Source organism: Acanthochromis polyacanthus, chromosome 12 (genome assembly GCF_021347895.1).
Source record: "Acanthochromis polyacanthus isolate Apoly-LR-REF ecotype Palm Island chromosome 12, KAUST_Apoly_ChrSc, whole genome shotgun sequence".
Lineage (NCBI taxonomy): Eukaryota > Metazoa > Chordata > Actinopteri > Pomacentridae > Acanthochromis > Acanthochromis polyacanthus.
Window position 1 is genome coordinate 1,540,990 of NC_067124.1, and position 20,114 is coordinate 1,561,103.

The window sequence follows — 20,114 nt, forward strand, 5'->3', positions numbered from 1 at the left end:
AAAAAGTAAAAAATACAATTTTAGAAACATTTTGTTGGCATCATACACTGGCACAACCCACAGATTGGCAAACAGAAGTCCTGGCACTCATTTTAGGAATGTCAACATGGGTCGAAAGCTAATTTTTTTGGAGAGGGTCTCTGTGAATGTTCATATAATATTTCATGCTATTCAGTATTTCTTAAATGCACTGTATGAACCGGTGCTTAGGTGTTGTGGATGCTACATGTGAGGCAGGTCGTTTCTACTGAATGGGAATAAGAGAAAGAAAAAGCTGCAGGTTTGCATGTGTAGGAGAGACTATGGCAGAATATATGAGTGTGTGTGTTTGTGTGAAAGAGCGAAACAGAATGAGCAATTGTGAGAAAGAGAGAAAGGGAGAGAGATATACAGACAGAGAGAGAGAGGCCAGCTCCATAAAGACGTGAGCAGAATGCTGGCGGTCTGAGCGAGAGAGGTGATATATAGTTTAGTCAGTAGCAGCGGGTCACGACAAAGCCTTTAACAGTAATGTCCTGGGAGTCGCCTCGCCCAGGGGACCCGCGCTCCATTTTACAGCCAAGCGACTGAGACTGAGAACGCTGCTGCATGACAGCTGGAGCAGTAAAGCCGGCCTCTAGTACCATCCATAACATGAAGGAGGCGTAGACGCCACTGATACCACCACAAAACACCAGGCCCGAGGCCACACCGACAGCTGGCGAGTTAAGAGGGATGAGGAAAAAGGGGGCTTGGGAAATAGTAGGAAGTGGCAGACAAGACAAAGGAGGGAGAGAAGGAATAAAGAGTGAGGAGATATATTTGCAGATTCAAACAAAGACAGAAAGAAAATGGTAGGAGAAAATGATGATCTACACCAAAGGAGTGACGAAAAAACAAATGGAGGGAAGGAGAAAAAGAGAGGAGAGACAAGATGGGAAAGGCTCAGAGACACAAGGTGCAGAATTTTAATGAAGAATCAGTCGTTTTCTGTCACTTTTTAGTCTAAAATACTCAGTTACTTCATTAGTCGAGAAGACAACTGACAGGAAACTAATCTTTAATCCTCTAAAGAAAGAAGTAATTGTCAGTCATTTGTAGAGCAAAAATGTAAAACTCTGGTTTACTTTCAGTTCTTGCACTGTTGAGGAGGAGACCACAGAAATATTCTGAAACTTCCAGAAAATGTGATTTTTTTCACATTTTATATAAAATGTTTTGCTGTGTGATTGCAAAAACAATCAACAGAGTGAAAGACAAGCCTATTCAATCTGCTGGAACTGACCTACACAAAGGTCCACTGCTTTACTGTAGGAAGGCCCTGTTTTACCAGCAACAGAGCAACGGAGCAACGGAGCAACGGAGCAACGGAGCAACGTTTCACTGCAACAGCACCTCTTAAGAAGTAAAATGCTGATGAAATGAAACTACAACCTGACTTTCATCGCTCTGAGGTTGTAAACAGGTACATTTAGTTGCTAACATGTTCACTACGACCATCTCAGTTTGGTGTGATAGCAAGCTAACATTTGCTAATTAGCCTTTAGGAAATACAGAAAGTCATTTATTGGTATTGGATGAATGGAAATTTTGACCTGGAGGTAAGATAGAGGGGTCAACAAAGTCATGAGAAAATATCGATGGGTAACAATGACTGTCTGTTCAAAATGTTGGGCTAATTCATCACATAGATGTCAAGATATGTCACCGGACAAGTGAAAACTTTGACCTGCCGGTGGTGCCAAAGGAAAGCTCAGCGGAATTACTCGGGTCATTAGGATTCACCAAATGTCAGAGCAACCTTTCCAGTAGTTTGTGAGATATTTTGACCAAAGAGACGGACAGACCAACTTTTCCGCCTGCTTTCCTGCATAAAATAGGAAAAGAGAGCTTTCTCCTCCACAATAAATACAGCTGAGGTTTCATATTTTGCAGATTGTAACCAGTCAGAAAGCTGATGGGAAAATGACCTCCAGTATATACAGAGGTGGTGAGGTGGGATACAATCTGGGAGTTTATAAGGAAGTCATCTTAAATAGAAGAAAATATAATACATGACAATGTCACTGGCAAAAAAAATAGTCAATCAATCATCACAGCTATGACAAGAAATCAAGATAAACACCACAAAGTTACAGACTGGAGCCCCTCAGACAGACAGACAGACAGACGGCAGGTCTAACATTAGTAGTGTGTAGTACTACTGGACAGACAGACACTCACTTTACTTCTAAGGCCAGAGCCAGAATCCCTGCAGCGATGGGAGCAGCACTGGATGTTCCTGGAAAGTGTGTGATACACCCGTCACCCATGTTGGTCAGAGTCACCTGGAGGAACCACAAACCAAATACAGCTGTCATATCGGTGTATACAGTGGAAGGGTGGGTGCATGCAAGCTTTCCTAGTCTTCAGTCAAGACAGCAGTGCTCCCACGATGTACAAGGTTACTGTATCAGCTGCATCAGAACACATAGACACAATTTTACAGTAATGATAATTAAAAAAAACAACTTGTGTCTGGCTACACCACCTCCTAATGTGAGGTAGAAGAGGGCAGGGATCCCAGCAGACAAAGGTGATATCACACTTATAAAATTGGCCTTTCTGTGTCTGTAACCTCGGCGCCGGCACTGCGCTTCTTCTTGGCTTCTCAGTGTTACCTCCGCCATCAACACCTCGGCTTCCTCCTCTCTTTCTCAGCCACTACAACCACGCTTTACCTCCAATTAACACTCGTTTGCTTCTGCGTGTCTATGTGTGTGTGCCCAGCAGTCACCTAGGTCATTTGGCAGGCCTCTATAAATATCACACCAGTGGTTGCTCTTTAACAGGCTCCACGCAGCTCGCAGGAGCCAAAGAGCAGGGCTGCTGGCACACACACAAACGCACTCATTAATGATAAACACTGTTGTTAGATGTGTTAGGCGGTTCGCGCACACACTAACCAAAGGTAGCGGGCCTCCTACGCTGGACCCTGTCAGAGTGACGGCCATCACTCCGGGACAGGGCTCACTGAAGTAGGTGGGCTTCCCCGTTTGAGTGACGGCGCCGATGGCAACGTTGTAGATGGAGTTAACATAACCGTCTGCACCGCAGTGGTCGTGCTGCATTCCACCATTACCTGCCGCCCACACAAAGACGCTGCCCTTCCCACTCCGGCCCTGAAAACACAAACAGAGGGACGTCAAAGCGAAGAACAAAAGCGGATTAGAGACCGTTTGGTGGTCAGCAGCGCATTCTAGACATCACATACTCATAAACAACATGTATTTACACCAGGAACCAACATGAGGCAACTGAATGGGATAAAAAATAAATCAAGAATCTATTGAGTATTGTAGGAAAGCATTGACATTGGGCAATTATACTGTATATTGTTCTTACAATGCACTTAAAGACAGAAACATTGATCTTTACTAACAGTTTTTGAATAAAAATATTTATTTTGCTATTTTTATGTGATTTGCTGATTTCAATATTTCATATTTTCATTTCTCAGGTGTGATATTTCATTATCATGTGTAGCATTACATTTTCATTTGGAACATTTGTATTTAATGTGCAATATTTCACTTTTATGTACAACATTGTGTGCAATATTTCCTTGTACTTTTCACCTCATTCTTTAGGTGCAATATTTCATTTCCATGTGTATTAATGCCTCAGTAGCATTACTTCTAATGTTCTATTGTAGCCACGTTTAAGCCCATTTCATTTCAGTAATGTATCGTACTTATATCTTTTACTTTGTACTTTTAGGAACTGAATTTCTTATGTAATTGTTTTTTCTGAGCATATCAGCACAAGAATTTCTTTCGAGATTAATAAAGTTTTACATTATCTTATGTTATCCTATCTAAGAAGACATTTCTTTGTTCTGATTGTCACTTGATCTTTAAAAATAACCTTACACAACTGAAAATTGAGCTAATTAAAAAGGTAAAAAGCAGAGACAGACAGCAGGTTTATGCCTATTTTAGGAATGTAAAAACCTGACAAAACGAAAGTGGAAAGACTGAACACAAACGGCCTCATCTAAACTCCAACTAGAAACAGGGAATGTGGCAGGAACATACAATCTGATTTTTAAATCCTGAAGCTGTTAGGGTGCTCCACTTAACCCATTTTGGGTTTGGACCCGGTAAGGAACTTAAAAATCTTAACTACAGTTGAACTGGAGGAACTGCGCTCAAAGTTAAGACACAATAAAATATTATACAGTCAAGAATCAACTCTTCTTACTATCTGATCATAACTGGGGCACTTCTTAAATCATCACAGAGTTAATCTCAGTGCGTAAATTTTGCTCCTGTCTGTTGATTAATGGCCTAAAACAGTGAAATGGCCGTACTGTGGCACGGCTCAGTAGGCAGGCGCTGTGCCATGAGAATAAATATTAGGTCAAGGAGTGGACATTTCTTTGACTGTTCATTAAAGCTAACTTTTATGTAGCTAAATTTCCAAATTAGCTTAAAAAGAGCATCATAAGGAGGATTTCCTGTTGAATGAAGAGCAAAAAAAAAAAAATATTTCTGGCTAAACTTTGAATTAGTAACCATAAAAGACGCAATAGATTGTTGCCTTGGTGACAGGCACTCTGGATTTTCATTCTCCTTCTCAGCAAACACAAAGAAGAACACTATGACTCTGTGTTGTGGTTTGTCTGTGGTAAAATGATGTCTGACAGAGAGCCGTCCGCTTTTAAATCCATTATTGGACAATTTTGACTTTTTCACTTCTCTTTAGAGGCAGTGAAAAAGCAAACACAACTGCACAAAGAGGCTTCAAGTTTTTCATTCAGTTCATGAGACTGCTTAGTGATACTCAGTTACTCAGTCATTACTTTGTACCTTCAATTATACGACTGAAAACGGGCCGATGTAGTTCCTAAAGTCTCTCCTAACATACCACTTGTCATGAACATGCATTATATAAGCTATTAATGAATCAGGAAACGGGAATTCAGATCTGGCAACGAAATCTGAACATTCGACATTTTGTCCTTCCAATCTCAGCTCCACTGACAGTGCGACTGTCGGCTTTACATCTGACAGACAGCAGTGTGAACTTGGAGATGAAAGCTGTGCCTTGTGAGTTCCTAGCCGGAGGGCTCGCTCTGTCAGGCTGTGCGGCCCGTCCATCTCGGCCCCGTCGTCCCTCGGGCCCCAACTGCAGACGTAGATGTCGATGAAGTGGCTGTTGAAGGTCAGAGCCGTGGCCTCCATGGCATCAGTGACAGAGCCATCCAACAAGCGGATACCTGGACGTTGAAAAGGTCACAGAGATCAGAGTTTGGAGGCAGCTTGTGGAAAAAAAGAGCAACAAAACTTTTCATACTTTTCAAAAACATCATGGAAGAGCACTTTGCATTCTGGGGCTGCTGTGTGATACATTTACACAAAGCAGAAAACTAAAGATTCTGATGTGTATTTTTGCATAAGTTAATGTGACATCCCAAGCAGAAGAAGCAGTGGAACAACACTCGAGGTGTAAACGCATCAGAAACATATTGTAAGCACACTTACAGCATCTGGCCTGTACTGTAGTAGAGTGTGTTCCAGCTGTCTTCTGTGTTTTGCTCTGCCTGTTACTCATTGTTACACTGTTGTTGGGTGTTATTTCTGCCTATTTTATCAGTGTCTGTCTCCTTCTTGTTTTCTTCTCAGACTGTTGCTGGGCCTGCTTCTTCGCCGTATCTCTGTTTTTCTCTCACTGTGTGAATTCCTTTACTGTATGTCTCTCTATCGGCTTTGCTGTATTTATATTCTTTTCCTCCATTGCTTATTATTGCACTAGCAATATCAAAGGTTAATTGAAACTAGTTCATTTTGGTCTGAATGGGCATTAAAGTAATTCACAGAACCCGTATGGTTAAAAGAACCTTATAAATGATCATTTCATTATGCTCACGTACATTATACAATCATTAAACGGAGAGCCAGTGCTGCTCGCAGTACTTCTGCTGCAGCAGCCTGTTTCCACTAAATGCCATAATGTGGAATCAGTTGATGACAGAGGGGGATATATAAGTATTTTTTTCCTTTCACCTCAGAGGAGCCTAAGAGGTGTCACGGTATCCACATAATACACAGGTGGAAGTACAGATTACTTCACATTATACAACGTTTTGTTCGTCCACTAGTGAAAAGAGGTCGAAGTTTGAGCTGCAGCAGCTATTGCCAAACCCCCACCGATAAACTCTAAGCAGATACGAGTCAAAAGTGGTGAAATTTGTGCTCCAGATGCCGTTAACACCAACAGTGTCAACGCTGCAGAGGCTATTGGCTGTTTTTATCTGTTTCTGAGGGCAACTCCAGGGCAAAGTTTGTGAAAAGGAGCATGTCAAAATTGGTTGTTGAAGTTTTCTTGAAAGATTAATCCAAAGATTCTGACCCACAACGAGGCAGGAGGTGGTGAAACAGAGAATCATGTATACACTCAGCTATGCTTCTAGACACCCAGCTATCACAACATATCATCTGCAGTGGTTTAGAGTAAACGACTGATTTTTTCAGCCCTGGCTATAACTGAGGATATTAGGGCTACATGACAAACCTGCTACCGTCTGGTTATTTACACATCCGGCATATGCAGAGCAATGTTCATATTTATTGCATCTTATGCCCAAGTCTAATCGTCATCATATTCTCAGTCGTGTTGTTTTGTGGAGCTCTTAGCAGCTAAACGCATCACTACGGTTAATCACTAACTCTGGCTGCTGTTTAGTACTTCACAATTAGTGTCACACCAGCTTTTAGACCTATTTGCTGAAAACAGTTTCCTCCAAAAAGAATAAAAAAAGAAATGAAAGGCTCTATTTTTGTGAGCCATGCAGTGCGACACAGATCGCAGTCAAGTGCAATCAAGTTGTATTAATTCATTTCTGAAATTGCTTTTGAAGAATTGAACGGTTGCCTCTTTAATCTTTATATTTTGACATAAATATGATGGTGGAAATGATCCACAAATAAATTACACTTTTTAAAATCACATTCTTTGGTTTCTGAAGTAAGATTTAAAACAAATGAACTCTACCACACCATGCTGGTCATCCTAGTGACAGAATTACCTGTATAATAACTAAAAACAACTTTAAATTGACCAACCTCCTAAAAAAGCATTGCAAATCTACGTTGTCCTGGTTACTCAGTATTATGGAAGTGACTGAAAACTACCAACATCCTGATCCTAAATGTCAAATCTGTAAATGTTCATGGAACTGTGTGAGCTGCTTTCAGTGTGTCAGTGTCCAACACCTGTTGATTTACAGCGGATACAACAACAATTAATAAAAACGAGAGCCACACGTGCATAAAGCCTGCTGTTGTTATATTCAGGAGAGCGGTCTGCAGATTGTCGCACAAAATGTAACCAGCAGATTCGCTGTGTGTAATTGTGGCTTGACAGTGCACAACATCAGTCCAATTAAAGCCTGCAGATGTAACAGATAAGTGCTGCCGTCAGATGGCTGTGAAGAGAAACCAGAGGGAAGGAAAGGACGGCTGCGGATTACAGAGCTGGGAAGAAGCACGTCTTCTTCATTCCATTTGGTGGGCAATAATGCCACAACTGCTGGAGAACTTTTTCTTTCTGTGTGATCACATGTCAGCTGAAAGAAAACTCTATTATAAATGTGTGTATGGTCTATGCTGAGCAATGACATGCTCAGAGCAGGAGAAAACAGCAAACTGGAGCATAACTAAGGAAATACAGCTTCATACTAAGAAACAAGTAGGCATAAAGAAAAAGTTCATCAGGCATCTACTATTGCATCTTCAAGTAACATTCTTTTGTAATGTATATTTCAAACATCATTATTCTGTAGAAAACAGTCTTTATCTGTTCATCTTTTTCTTCTTTAACTGTCTTATTTGAACCACTCGTAAAACAATTTAATTTATTTCCAGTACAAACAGCTAATTTTGAGTGACAGTCACACATGCATTCAGTATAATTCAGCATACACTTAGAAACATCTAAGAAGACTGGATAAATTTACTATGAATTTCTAGTAAATTTATAAAGAAAACACCGAGGCAGGAACCCTGAGTGTCAGACAGAAGCTGAGGTCTCAGCAGCACCCAGTAGTTCAACATGCATCTTTCATGAGGGTCTCACCCCCTCATCTCTTTTCTGCCAGACTCTGTTTATGAGTCAGGATAAAATAGACCCAATAAGGTGAAATTGAAACTAACTGTGGACAGTGATTCCTGGTCTTGCCTCATGAGCCTTTTTGCCAATTCAGAAACAGGCTCTCATCAGCCGGTGACAGATGAGTGAAGGTCAGAGATGAAAGATCACAGAGCAGAGTTCAAATGTCAGAGTTCAGCCAAAGGATTCCTCTTCCCGTGTGTCATGTGCATGACATCACGGTACTAAATTGCATTTGAGGTGTTCAGATCTGAGTGCAGCAGGAGATTTTCTTATTCAAACATATCGTATACTCCTCATTAACTTGGGGTTATAGCACTCTTAGTATATCCTATAAAAGTCTTTGATTTCATAAGAGAAAATGGGCTATCTTGTGCATTCGGCTCATTCATCCCTCACCAATGTTACAACCAACACTAAAAAAGCCATTACCGAAGCTCCCACTAAAAACACGCGCCGTTAAAGGGGGTCAGCACAGCTCCATGGCAGCCCATCACTATGCTGTGTGTCATATTTACACAAACCAAAAGCTACGTACACACAGAAAATGTACAAAATGTGCAAGTGCATACAAATTATATGTTCTTTCTTTTTCAAGAAATGTTCCTGATTACAGCCTACAACCAAAACTCCTTCTTAAAGATTTTCTAACAGACATATGAGCTCTCATCCTCCATGAAACCTCCCTACAGTTGAAGAAGCTGCTTTCTGCCATCGTTTGCCACCATAGTAAACAAGACAAATCACAGAACACACAATACCAGTCAAAAGTTTGTTCACGTCTTCTCATTCAATGCACTTTATTTATTCATTTTATACACTGTAGATTAATACTGACTATAAAAGAATACATAAGAATTATGCTGCAAACAGAAATTGTTAATATTCAGTATTAATCTGCAATGTAGAAAATAATACAAATAAATAAAAAGCATTGAATGAGAAGGTGTGTCCAAACTTTTTACTGGTAGAGTATATTTTCAATGATTGTTTTTTCTAAATTTTAGAATGCTCATGCTTACAGATAACAATGCATAAAAGGTTAATTTTCATCCAAATGAAAGATGACATTAATCCTTTGATTTAACAATGACATAGCAGACTGTAAAATGCAGGTTTGTTGCTCTAAAATAAAATCTGCATGATAAAGTAGCTGCTGCAGTGGGCATGGCAGTGTTTTCTTTTTGAACTAGTAAAAATGAGTTCAAATTTTTTATTGTTTCTTTAATATATTTGCTTTTTTGTTCAACAGTTTTCCAATAAAGTCAGTAAGACCTTGTAAATCTAAAGCAGTTCTGCTGTAAGCCTGTTGATTTTATAGATACAGGCTGTTTCCTTTGATGCAGTTGACCATAACAAACTGTTGTAATACAGTTTTATATTATATAAGGCAATGTCCATGTTTGGCTTTCGCTATCCAGATTACACTCACTTTATTACAGCATAAACAAAGTGGACTACTTTTTCAGCGCACTGTCATGCAATGCATAGAGTATAATAATATTAATGCATCAGTGAATTATAACAAGTGTTCTTGAAAATGCTTCTAATGCCATGTCGTAGTCTTTGCCAGTACACCCACGAAGCGCTGCCTCCCACTGTCTCTATAAGGCTGCATTGTTTTCCTCACCTCCGATCCTGGCATTGAAGGCAATGCCCACACCGCAGTAGGAGTTGTTGGCCTCCATGGCAACTTCCCCTGCACAATGGGTGCCGTGACTGAAACAGAGGGGGAATAAGTTGTTAGCCACATACTGAGACTAAATAGGCAGAGATGAGAGTTTTCTTTTTTGGATGTTTTGACCTGAGCACACACCATAATTAAGTCAGGACAGATAATTACACACAGTACATCCTGATTATGAGAGTGGTACACATCCAGAGACACTGGAAACTGAAAATCAAAGCAAGAAAAGCATTTTGCTGCAGATTTCTAGACTAAAAACACAATATTTTCAGCTTTATACCACACACATGCTGCTTATTTATAGCCAAATTTCAAAACCGTAAATCTAATTTTAAGCGCTGACCTTGACATTATATGTTCAAATCACACTGTGAGCGACTGTTAAACTTTATGTTGTCACACAGCAGATACGTTTCTGATAGTAACAGCAGCTTTACTACTTAAAATTCTTCATGAACTTTGAAACAATGGATCCTTGATTTCAGACAGAAATAGACAAAAGCAGGGTTTTCACGTCCATTCAGTGATGATTAATTCTGAACCACTAAAATAACAAGAAAAGCACTCAGAGAACGCAGCACTCCACCAAGGCTGCTCAGTCGTTGTTTGATTTCTGACCGAGTCCTCAGTGGTGGATCTGTAGTAGGATCACAATCATGTGATCATCAGCAGGCAGCTGATGTAGTGTTCACTGGTTGTCATGGTTACAGTGACGCCGTGCCGCTATCTGGCAATCATACAGAAATCTTTAACTAATCCGTGGATCCAGACTATAAGCTGCATCACTGCCAAAATCTGATCACTTGGTCCTTGTGTCATTTCTGACCTTCCCTGAAAATTTCACCCAAATTCGTTGGTGTGTTTTTCAGTAATGTCTTGCACGGACAAACGTATGCTGATCGTCACATAACTCCGCCGTGTTGCGTGGCAGAGTAACTAGTTGTAGATAACTGAACAAGTGTTCAGTTTATGAACCGGTTTGGCTGCTTAAGTCTCATGTTTGCATCTCACATTAGAGCAGATAAATACACAGTTTAATACATTTCTTACACTTTTGCTCTTGTATGTTTGTTTTTGGAAGGGCAAAATAAAAACTATCAATTCACAGGAAAACAGCAAAACGACAACCGCCATTACCTGTTCTCATAATTTCTGGCAGGCATGGGATCATGAGACAGACCGTGTGACGCACGCAGGTCAAAACTGGCGAGGACCTCCTGTAACAGCCCGACAGAAAACAAATGGATCACAGCGTAAGACAACGTAACTCTTGGCACAAAGCGGCACAATGACATGACAGGAAATGAAGGAATCCCATGAAAAAACTCTCGATACGGCCACTTGAATTAGTCTGTCAACATATTTCTTCTGACTGACGGCGATCACTGTCACTGAGGAGAGGCCTCTGTCTGTGTCGTGTGGTTTATGTGTGTCTCATAAAAGTGAACATGTTTGAATGACTTGTTTGCCAGTGTATATAGGCATAACGGGAGGAGGATGTCTTGGCAGCAAAACTGTACAAGAGCAATTATGTATCTCTCTCTCTCTGCAGCCAGGCTTATCCATGCCAGACAATCTGCTCTGACAAAGTACAAGTTGGCCTGCATGCCTCAAACTGCCTATAGGATTATAAATGACAAGGCACGAGCCACACTGCCACTTCACATATGCTTTATGGCTAGCCAGTGTAACAGTTTTATCACTGTATGCAACTTTTATTGTGCTGGGTTTTAGACTAGTAAGGCGATTAAGAGAAAGTCAATACACGGATTTCAGTAGAATGAAAATCCAAATAGGTTTATGTAACCAAACAGCAGTGAGACTACAAACTGTAATCTTATAGAAAGACAACGAAATTAAAAATAATGTTCCACGAGCATCTCTGAGATCCATTTAAATTCATTTAAGACAAAATGATTTGAAGTTTACTCACAAAGTTCTTCTTCAGGTCCTTGTTTGTGTGATCGACACCTAAAATGGAAAGGAAAGAAAGGAAAAAGTTAGATTTGCTGTTATGAATTTAGCTTTCCTTGTGATATTTCTGCTAAAAAGAAACATCTGTGAGAGGAGACAGCTGCTCATCAGTGATTCCTATTTCACATATTAAAATCACCAACAAATCAATGAAATAGTTCACTGATGCTTCTGAAAAAAAGCAGGACATTTAAAAATACAATATAATCAGAAAATGCCATTTTTGTTGCAGTGTCTGCATATTGCATCAGTACTAAGATCAAAGTTCAGTTTCTGAATCAATCAATATACGTAAGCACCTGGTGCTTCCGATGCTCCACAGTTTTCACTTTTAGCCCTGAAGCGATGGTCTGATGCGAAGCTTTTCCTGGTTTCTACAAGCTCTCTGTTCAAACCACACGCTCATGTTTAGACTCATTTCTATGAAGCAGTTTGACATCAACCGAGTCATCCGAGAATTTAAGATTGTTTCCGTCTGTGTGCGGACACAACACAACCCCATGGGAGCAAGACAGGGAACACAATTTAGTGTGACCCTGAGAAAAGTTCCCGAAATGTTTCCCATCTGACCGTATTAACAAAAAGATTAAGAGGGTGTAGCATTCCGTGGCCACAATGCAGAAGGAAAAAAATAGAAAAAGAGTGAGTTTTGTGCAGTGGAGGTGCTTAGAATAGCTGATTTTAGGTTTGTACAGGAGCAACCAAGAGACATTTGCTGGTCAAACCAAACAGGTTTAAGAGATCGATTGTTCGCTTTTAATGTTTTGTGTGCTCAGTAATGCCTAAGTGTTCTTGTCGTTTTATTACGTTTCATGGAACCACAGGAGCAGCGCAGCTCCAAGTCACGACAGGTTATTAAAACTGTGAATTTCTAGTGCTCTACTAATTGCTTCAATTCATTTGCCACAGTGTAGCTGCAAAGTCTATTTTTTCTTAAATCAAGTTTTGTCAAGATTCATGTTTCACTCTGCAAGGTTCAGCACGTGACTAATGGATGAGTGAATGAAAAGTGTGGCTACAGAATCATGCAAATCCACTGAAATTTATAACGCCATGTTTTTTTCATTTTTTATTTCATCCCCCTCACATTCTGTACCTTTCCCTGCATCTTTGTATCATCCTGTTTCTTCTCCACATTAGTTGCCTCTCTTTGGCTTGCCCCCTCCGTTTGCTCGCCCCCTTTCCTCACCCCAAACACCACCACCACCACCACCACCCCCATCTCTGCTGCATCAGGGCTCCTGTGGTCTCAGCGAGAGACAAACGAATGAGGGCCCCAGGAGGGCCACGCCTGCCCCGCCACACATCACTCACTCGCTGTCTCTCAATCACACACACACACAGGACCTGCCAGCCTTTGTCCCATGCAGGCAGTGGCTCCGGGTTGTCATGGCAACCTGCAGTCGGTCTCGCTGTTGAGGCCTGATTGTGTTGTGCTCAGGCGGGATGGAGCCCTGGGTGGGTGAAGCCTCATTTGAGCCCGTCATACCGTGCCATGCTGAGCCGTGCCACGCCAGGTCAACCTGCTATGTCCTATATAGAAGCTCTGATGCTTTATTGTCTCCTCATGCACACCGTTTTTTTTCTGTTTTCTCACCTCAGACACACTACCCCTCTTTCAGTAATTTGTTTCGGCATCATTTATGGACACTTTCCGGTTTTTGTGTTTTACAGGCAATTTGTTTTCAAGCAGATTTTTTTCCTGTATGTATCCCCAGTGCAGCGTGCCAAACTTCCTCTGCTGCAGTCATTGTCCACTCTTGGTCCTAGACAGCTGTAGACAGATAGCTGTGCGCTACTTCCATGACAAATGGTGCCACCAGTCATTTCTTTTCACCTGCCAGAAATAAGCTTCGCCTCAAACTAAAACCTTGCTAACAGCCAGTTATATTTGTGGGAATGCACCACTATACAGGGATAGGAAGCAGATCTTGCATTTTTAAGATTTAGTTCCTACCTTAAGTAACAGTTCCAGTTGTAGTTATTATTATAAACTGTTATACGCAAGTGGTTGTTTCCTGGGATCTATGCCTAAACTACAGTGGAAACACAGCACTGCATGAGCATGAAATCTGCCTTATTTCAGCTCTTTTCAATCACATCTCAGTCATAGTCAGAAAGCTATCAGAGGCAAAACAAAGCAAAACTACAAACTGCTCACACGGACATGCAGAGTGATGCTGCTTTCGTCAGACTAGTGTAGTTTCATGTTTATAGCTACTGTGGTTCTGTGCAGGGAAAGGCTAGAGAATGTAGCACCAGTTGATACAGAGCTTTTTTTTTTTTTTATCAGCAATCACAAAGATCTGCATTATTTTTTTATTATTATAGATTTTTAGTTTTTGATTCTTGAGGGAGCAAGAAAAGGAGCTCTCTGGCCAACTTTCCTTCTTGCCTGAGCCAATTTGGCTTTCCACGTCGAACACAAGGCCAAGCAAGGACGTTGAGCTGGTTTTTGCAGACTCTGATTTAAAGTTTGAGGTGTGCTTAGAAATACTATTGGTCCACACATTGTCTTCATATGGAATTAAACAGCCACGGCATGTTTTTTCCCCAAATCTCCCCACATACTGATCTGCTTTCTGCTTTAATCCTCTTCATCATCAGGGAAATCGAGGTCCATGCTCTGCTCACACAACACCATCCTTCGCTCCATCTTCTGTTATTTATAGATCAGAATCGCTGAGATTTTAGTTCTGAAAGATGCTACTGCTAACATCTTTTAGTTGCATTCGTTAGAATCGGTAGTCATTTTAAAACACTTGACAATATTTGAGAAGAAGCACTTTTTTGACTATGGAGCACGCTTAAGTTATTAGAGATATTGTTGTCATAGAGTAGGTCTGCAAAACAGCACTGATCCAGGACAAAATATCATGTCCCCTCTCTGTGCTCCATTTATAAAAACAACAAGAATTTATCATTTATGAAAGAGACCTAAAACACACACAAACAATACACTGACATATTACCATTTTCATTACATTTTGTCCTGTTGTAGTCAATTACAAACATCTGGAAGCAAAACAGAAATAGGTACATAACACTAAAGGTACTAAACCATGATAAAGTTTGGGGTCACTTAGAAATGTCCTCATTTTTGAAAAAAGCATTTTTTCAATGAAGATACCATGAAATGAATGATAAATCCAGTGTAAACATAGTTAATGTGGTAAATGACTACTGTAGCTGTAAACGTCTGATTTTTAATGGAATATCTCCATAGGGGTACAGAGGAACATTTCCAGCAACCATCACTCCTGTGTTCTAATGCTACATTGTGTTAGCTAATGGTGCTGAAAGGCTCATTGATGATTAGAAAACCCTTGTGCAGTTATGCTAGCACATGGATAAAAGTGGGAGATTAATGGAAAACATGGAATTGTCTGGATGACCCCAAACTTTTGAACTGTAGTCTACATAAGAAAATCCATTTTTTAAAGACCATTTTAGAGCTTTTCAGACTAAAGCAATATTTTAAAGCTTATATGAACACAAAGCTGAGCATCCTGTTGGAATGGACATTGTTTCAGTCCAAAAATGAGGGTCTAAAAGCACTGGATCACTGCTGTTACTGCAAAGGAATTTCTTGTCTGCAGGAGGCAAAGCAGCTTTATTAAGAGTTCATATTTGTTTCAGCTCAATTATAAAACAGACGGCTTAGTGTGCATTCATGCATGTTCCTGTGTTTCTGTCTGTGTGTGTCAGACCATCACACAGAGTTTAAAAGCTGACACTGTCACTTCTGCAAGTTTGTGATGGAGACATCTTTGGGAATTAATGTCAAGCTGTTCAGAAGGGAACACAGTAACAAGTGAGCAAAGGATGGAGGGAGGAGGACAGAATGGAAACAACGGAGGGAGGGGAAGATGACTGGAAGTTTAAGATCTGCACCTAAGCCCCCTTAGTCTGAGAGTGTCACTATCATAAGTACAAGTGTGAGACACCCACAACACTGACATGTGGTGTGCTGCTAATCACTGTGATAACATGCAAAGGCAAATTATTAATCATATTTCTTACTCAATGTACTTTGTGTGCCTCTCAAATAAAACAGGATTTAAACGATGCATAGTAAACTAGAAAATCATAGCAGATTTTTCAGTGGCAGCATTTAAAAAAAGATTTTTACATTTTTCTGGTAATGTTGTTAATAAAGGAACTTTAGAAATGTTTTGGTTACAAATGTTACAGCTGTTTTTAGGATAAGCTGTGGTTATCCTGCTTCATTATGAGTCTCTTAAATCAATATTTTTTAATGCTAGAGTTTCATCTAGATGATGAAATTTATATCAAATTCCAAGACAACATTTTGGGCCAGCTTTATCTAAACAAAAGATCTTTTATGGCACATCACCTCATGGGTGTTCTCACTGAACTATCAAACCAAACAACCATAGTCCTTGTATGAAAGCAAAATTTAATGTCAGTATTCTGAAAACCTGGCAGTATGTACAGACTTAACAGAAGAAGGCTAAGTATAGATCCATGTGGTACTCCACACAGACCTGCTTACATGTGAAATAGCTAAGGCTGGTGTTTTAATTTTTACATCTGCTAGTACGCCATGATCCGATAGCTAAAAACTTGACTAGTATCTGTAAAACCAGTTATGATTAACTTGTCAATTGCCAATTTTCTCACATCCTTTTGCTACGGGGGTAAATTTAAAACAGATGTGTGTGGTTACAGTGCAGAGAAAATGCATGTGATCTCTTGATTTCTTCTATTTTTGTGTGTATTTCATGGTAAACTAAATTTTGCATAAAGGTCACCTGAGTAAACACAAAATGCACATCTACATGGAAATTGTATTTCTTGAAACAAAAATGTGATCTAATACCTAAACTCACCATGTGAAAAAGTAACACTCCGCCTTAATTTAATAACTAGTTAAACGAGTTGTGTTATCTTTAGTAGCAACAACTGCAAAGAAACCCTTGTGATGATCAGAGATCAATCTCTGACAGCACTGTGGTGGAGTTTTGTCTCCCTCTTCTTTGTAGAACTAGTTGAGTTCTGTCACATTTTAGTGTTTATGAGCATTAACTGTTTTTCAGTAACTGCCACACCTCCTTAATGAGGATTAGGTCTAGATTTTGACTAGGACACAACAAGTCTGTAATTTTATTTGTTCTGAGTCAGTTAGAAGTGACTTAGTCTTATGCTTGGGATAACCCAGTTGTAATTCAGCTTCATCTCACAGGCTGATGACATAACGTTCTCTTTCAGGATTGTTTTAGAGCAGAATTCACGTTTAACTTGATAATGGCAGCAAGGCTTTCCCATCCCATTACACCACCACCTTCATCTTCCAAACATTTCAGTTTTCAGTCAATCCGTCCATAGAACTTTCTCCCAAAAGCGTTAAGGGTTACTTAGGTGTGCTGTGGCAACATTCAGAAGAGCCTTAATGCTATTCTGGCTTTGCTGTGTGCTTCCCTTCATCACAATGATGTAACTTTTCCCAGTGCCTTTTGGATATTGAAGTCACTGGTGCTGATGTTTATTGAGGTGACAGAGGACTGTACTTCCTTGCATGTTTTGTGTGGATCATTGTGATTTCCTAGAAGAGTGTTCTTGGAGGAATTTTAGATGGTCAGACACTTCTGGGAAGTTCAAATCTCCTGTATTTGTAGATGATGTCTATCACTGTGGATCTGTGGAGTTCCAGAACCTCAGAAACACCTTTCTAACTCTTTCTAAGCTAATGTATTTTAATTACCTTCTTCTCATTGTTTCTAGAATTTTGTCTTATTTTGGCATGATGTGCTCCTGGTGAGACCTTTAAACCTGCTTCATGCTTATGGAAAGGGGCTGCTAGTTTTTGACTTTACATTTCTGGTGGCTATCAGATCTAATTGCAGCCAGCTATAATATCAGTTTGGTAGGTTTAGTAACTGAGGGGAGAATATTTTTCACACAAAACTAACTGGTCTTAGACAACCTGTTACTGTATACTTTGGTATATACAATTATTATTCAAAACCTGTATTTTGAGTAGTCTGATATTCAATTTAATATAAGATCAACAGAAAAATAAAGACATTTAAAAGGGTGGTTAAATACTATTTCATAGCACTGTGTACGGCATTTCTGCCTACTTATGGAGGATCAGACTGTGTGTGCATGTACATGCATGTGTCTGATTGTGAGAGATTGTGTTCCGGTGACAGAGGCGTATTTGGATCAGGATTGAGACATGTACAGGATGAGCTGATGTGTCACAAGGGTCAATTTGAGCATCAAAACACAGCACCCTCAAGCACTTTCAAGGATGATACAAGTGGAAAAATGCATTCAGCCAGGTGCATTCGCTCAGGTAGCACCATACTGCCATAAATACAGCCATAAACACACTCCAACACAGTCCAAGGTCTTCTGAGTGCGAAAGTAAAAAGCCACGTCCCACAGTTAGATGGAACACTGTAGGTGGTGGAGCCAATGCAAAACCTTCCATGAATACAAATGCTTTGAACCTGGCTGACCCAGTGGAGATTGTGATTGTGCGGGTGTGTGTGCGTGTGCTCGCGTTTTCTGCTCTGCATGTGTGTCAGCATTCAGCGGCAGCAGCTGCACTCTATCTCCTTGCTCCTGCAGCATTCACGTCGGTCCTCAGGGTCAAACACACACACAAATCAGACATCGAGATGTGTCGGAGGCCATTTTGAGCCGACGGTGAGTCGTGCCTGAGCCACCGCAGAGAAAATGAGCCGACATCACTTCAGAAGAGGCCCCCGCTACACCTGACCCCCTCTCCTCCTTCCTTTAGCTGGCTCTAGCTGCTTAGCTCTCCTCTATAGGAGTTACTGTACAAAAAAAGCAGAAGAAGTCAACAGGCTGCCACAGAGACTTAAAGGTGAGGAAGGGGAGAGGTTAAGGCACATGAGGGAGGAGGTAAGTCATAAAACACTGATATCAATATTTCTTTCATGAAGCTGCACATGGCTGGTGATTTGCATATGCAAGTGTGAAAGAGAAAAAGGAAAGGTGTGTATATGTGTGCTAGAGAGCTGCAGGGAGGCGGGGGAGGGGGGGGGTATCACCATTCGCTAAGGGTGAGACTTCCTGGCCCTACACCTCCGTCTCATTAATCAGCTCGGTATTTAAGAAGGGCTGAAGTGGACACTTGGCTGTAATTAGCTGGCTTTGTCAAGGATGCGTATGTGTCTGTGTGTGGGGAGGTCTACAAAGTGAATGGCAGAGAGAGAGATCTTGGGAAGTTTGATGAGTGATACAAGATGGAGAGTTAGATAGAAGGATGAGGAGGGAGAGGGGAGTGTGGGTGATGGAAAGCCTGGAGCAGGCTGCCGCAGGGGGAAAAGGAGTGAAGAGGAAGCTGGACGAAGAGTCGGGGAAGAGGAAAAGGACTGTTGGGAGGAGAAGGAGAGGTGACAAGAAAGATGAAAGAAAAGAGAGAAGGTAGATGAGAGGAGGGCGCTGAGGAGAAGAAGCAGGGATAGACAGGGACAGAGCAAAAGAGATGTGAGGATGGAGAAGAGGGTTGACTTCTAAAGTGGGACATTAGTATTCAAGAGGCACGCATTCGCCCCCACCCTCCACACATGCCCATCCCCACCTCACCCCGCTGCCCTGCCTGCCCAGCAGCCAGCTCTCCTCCTGCGGTGGACCCAAACACAGCTTTAGGTTCAAGTCTGAAACGCTTCCTTCAATGGAGATCTCTACTTTAGAGAAATCTCGTTGTTTTTCTCCTTCCACGGTGTGTGGGTTTCAGTGTGCTCTCAGCTACATTACTGTTATTACTTCTGAAATTCATGAGCAAAATTTTTACCTGCAAGTTAAACATTTTCTGTCAATCACGGTGAATGCATGACTTCAAATTTCTTGTTATTCAAAATCGGGTGTGAATCCAAACAGTGCCACACGCCTACATGCACAGATAGTGATTCAGGAAGGGAGACGTACAGCGGAGCAAGAAAGTGAGCAGGAATGTACGCCGATTAAACATTAAAAAAACACTAAGGTTAGTAGTTGATTAAAACTAATTTGTAGAGTTCTACTGCTGTCATTGTGTAAATGTCCCTCTGACCTGCAAACAAGTGTCGCCCTCATCTACCCCGCCCTGCACCAGCTCTGTTTTACCAGAGACTCTTGTGTCTTGCATAAAATTACCTTGTGAATGTATTAATGCACGTATGTAAATGAATAAATATAACAAAACTAATTTGTTACCAGCATCGTCTCAATACATACACAGTAAAATCATCTATGTGTGTGTGTGTGTGTGTGTGTGTGTGTGTGTGTGTGTGTGTGTGTGTGTGTAAATCAATTTAATTACAACAGCAAAGCATCTGTTACTACA

At 40.8% G+C, this 20,114-nt stretch overlaps 1 protein-coding gene across 4 annotated transcripts in view; it reads right to left on the reverse strand.

Moving 5' to 3' along the window:
- LOC110958292 (proprotein convertase subtilisin/kexin type 4-like) overlaps window positions 1-20,114 on the reverse strand; it is a 230,409-nt gene that overhangs the window by 87,610 nt on the left and 122,685 nt on the right. For all 4 annotated transcript variants that reach the window (XM_051956576.1, XM_051956577.1, XM_051956574.1 and 1 more), the window contains 6 exons: window positions 11,751-11,788; window positions 10,955-11,034; window positions 9,761-9,849; window positions 5,067-5,239; window positions 2,925-3,140; window positions 2,203-2,306 (listed from right to left, as the gene is read on the reverse strand). In XM_051956576.1, the coding sequence (XP_051812536.1) occupies window positions 2,203-2,306; window positions 2,925-3,140; window positions 5,067-5,239; window positions 9,761-9,849; window positions 10,955-11,034; window positions 11,751-11,788 (700 nt within the window). The remainder of the gene's footprint in view (window positions 1-2,202; window positions 2,307-2,924; window positions 3,141-5,066; window positions 5,240-9,760; window positions 9,850-10,954; window positions 11,035-11,750; window positions 11,789-20,114) is intronic.